The 2,500-nt window shown below is 34.2% G+C and overlaps 1 protein-coding gene across 1 annotated transcript in view; it reads right to left on the bottom strand.

Moving 5' to 3' along the window:
* Positions 1-1,388: 1,388 nt before the first annotated feature.
* LOC122250414 (actin, alpha cardiac muscle 2) overlaps positions 1,389-2,500 on the bottom strand; it is a 1,339-nt gene continuing 227 nt past the window's right edge. Inside the window, exon 1 of the mRNA XM_043011805.2 lies at positions 1,389-2,500. This exon is cut by the window's right edge and continues 227 nt beyond it. Within this exon, the coding sequence (XP_042867739.1) occupies positions 1,528-2,500 (973 nt within the window). The 3' untranslated portion in view covers positions 1,389-1,527.

The following is a 2,500-nucleotide window of genomic DNA, read 5'->3' as shown; positions in this document are numbered from 1 at the left end:
GGCCTTTTAACTTGATTTGTTTCAATACTTTAATGCACAGGAGAAGAGGTATTTAACGTCAATATTCTATCAATTTTACTTGGATATCTGGTTTATTTTACTCATCATCTGCATTTTGCCTTTTAAATTAATCTTTTAGCATTTTGTTTCGTTATCATTTCATCACAATAATTTTATGTGAGACCGGGCAATGTAAATACTTCTCGTCACCACAATAAAGATGGATAATCACGCAATAGCATTTTATTTCTCAGGTCTCCAGGCTTTTTGCCTTTTCTTATCAACGAAGGGAACTAAGGTAATATAGATAGGTACACACATATACATACACAAGAATATACATACATAAACGCACACATGTGTGTGTGTGTGTGTACATATATGTGTATATATATCAATTAAATATAATATATATAGATACATATGTATGTGTAAGTGTTTGTGTGTGCGTGCATTTATATATACAAACACAAAACTACATTTATATGTATATATGAATATATGTACATATATATATAGATATATATATATACATATATATATAAAATAAATATATATACATATATACGTATATGTATCTATATGTATATATATATATGTATATATATATATATATATATATATATATATATATATATATATATATATATATATATATATGTGTGTGTGTGTGTGTGTGTGTGTATGTATATATATGTATATATATATATATATATATATATATATATATATATATATATATATATATATATATACATATATATATATATATATATGTATATATATATATATATATATATATATATATATATGTATATATATATATATATATATATATATATATAATATATATAATATATATATACATACATAGACATGTAAATAAAGATATATGTAGTCATATATATATATATATATATATATATATATATATATATATATATATATGTGTGTGTGTGTGTGTGTGTGTGTGTGTGTGTGTGTATGTATGTATATGTATAGATATAAATAAATATGTGTATATAGATAGATAGATAAATAGATATAGATAGAGATAGATAGGTAGATAGATAGACAGATAAATACATACATATGTATGTATGAATACTGTTTACTGTATATGCATGTGTATATTCATAAACACACACACACACACACACATATATATATATATATATATGTGTGTGTGTGTGTGTGTGTGTGTGTGAGTGAGTTTAACTGATTAATTTGTATTCCCAACTCTAATTGTTTCTGATCTCAAATGATGTACCAATTTATATGATTTATCAATCCTGTAACTCTTTAACCAATACAAAAAAGTTATCAGACAGGACTTTTTTATATTTTCTCATATAGAATAGAACTCCAGGGAATAATAGAAACAAATATTTATATTCAAAACTTTTATTTGTTCATATCATGTAGTATTTTAGACATCAGTACAAATATCATACAAATTCATATGTATATGTGTATGTTTGTGTGTGTGTTTTGTGTGTGTGCGTGATGTGGATACAAGTGTAAAACTTAGAAGCATTTGCGGTGGACGATTCCAGGGCCAGACTCGTCATATTCTTCTTTTGTGATCCACATGGCCTGGAAGGTGGAGAGGGAGGCCAGGATGGAACCACCGATCCAGACGGAGTATTTACGCTCAGGAGGAGCAATGATCTTGATCTTGATAGTGGAAGGAGCCAGGCATGTAATCTCCTTCTGCATGCGGTCAGCAATACCTGGGTACATGGTGGTACCTCCAGACATGACGATATTAGCAAACAGATCCTTCCTGATGTCAATGTCACACCTCATGATGGAGCTGTGGACAGTCTCCTGAACACCAGCAGATTCCATACCAAGGAAGGAAGGCTGAAACAGAGCCTCAGGGCAACGGAAACGCTCATTGCCGATGGTGATGACCTGACCGTCGGGAAGCTCGTAGGACTTGTCAATGGAAGATGAAGCGGCAGCAACATTCATTTCACCTTCAAAGTCGAGGGCGATGTAGCAAAGCTTCTCCTTGATGTCACGGACGATTTCACGTTCAGCGGTGGTGGTGAAGGAATAACCACGCTCAGTCATGATCTTCATCAGGTAGTTGGTAAGGTCACGACCAGCAAGATCAAGACGAAGGATAGCATGAGGAAGAGCGAAACCTTCATACACGGGAACCATGTGGGTCACACCATCACCAGAGTCACAAACCTGACCAGTAGTACGACCAGAGGCGTATAGGGACAGGACGGCCTGGATGGTAACGTATGTGGCGGGGACCTGGAAAGACTCGAACATGATCTGAGTCATCTTCTCACGGTTGGCCTTGGGGTTGAGGGGAGCCTCAGTGAGAAGTGTAGGGGACTCCTCAGGGGCAACACGGAGCTCATTGTAGAAGGTGTGGTACCAGATCTTCTCCATGTCGTCCCAGTTAGTGATGATACCGTGTTCGATGGGGTACTTGAGGGTGAGGATACCACGCTTGCTCTGGGCCTCATCACCGACGTAG

The sequence above is a fragment of the Penaeus japonicus genome, unplaced genomic scaffold (assembly GCF_977035675.1).
Source record: "Penaeus japonicus unplaced genomic scaffold, GWHDUDI00000001_assembly GWHDUDI00000039, whole genome shotgun sequence".
NCBI classification, from domain to species: Eukaryota; Metazoa; Arthropoda; class Malacostraca; order Decapoda; family Penaeidae; genus Penaeus; species Penaeus japonicus.
The sequence above is the reverse complement of the archived record's forward strand: the minus strand, read 5'-3'. Positions and strand labels throughout refer to the sequence as shown.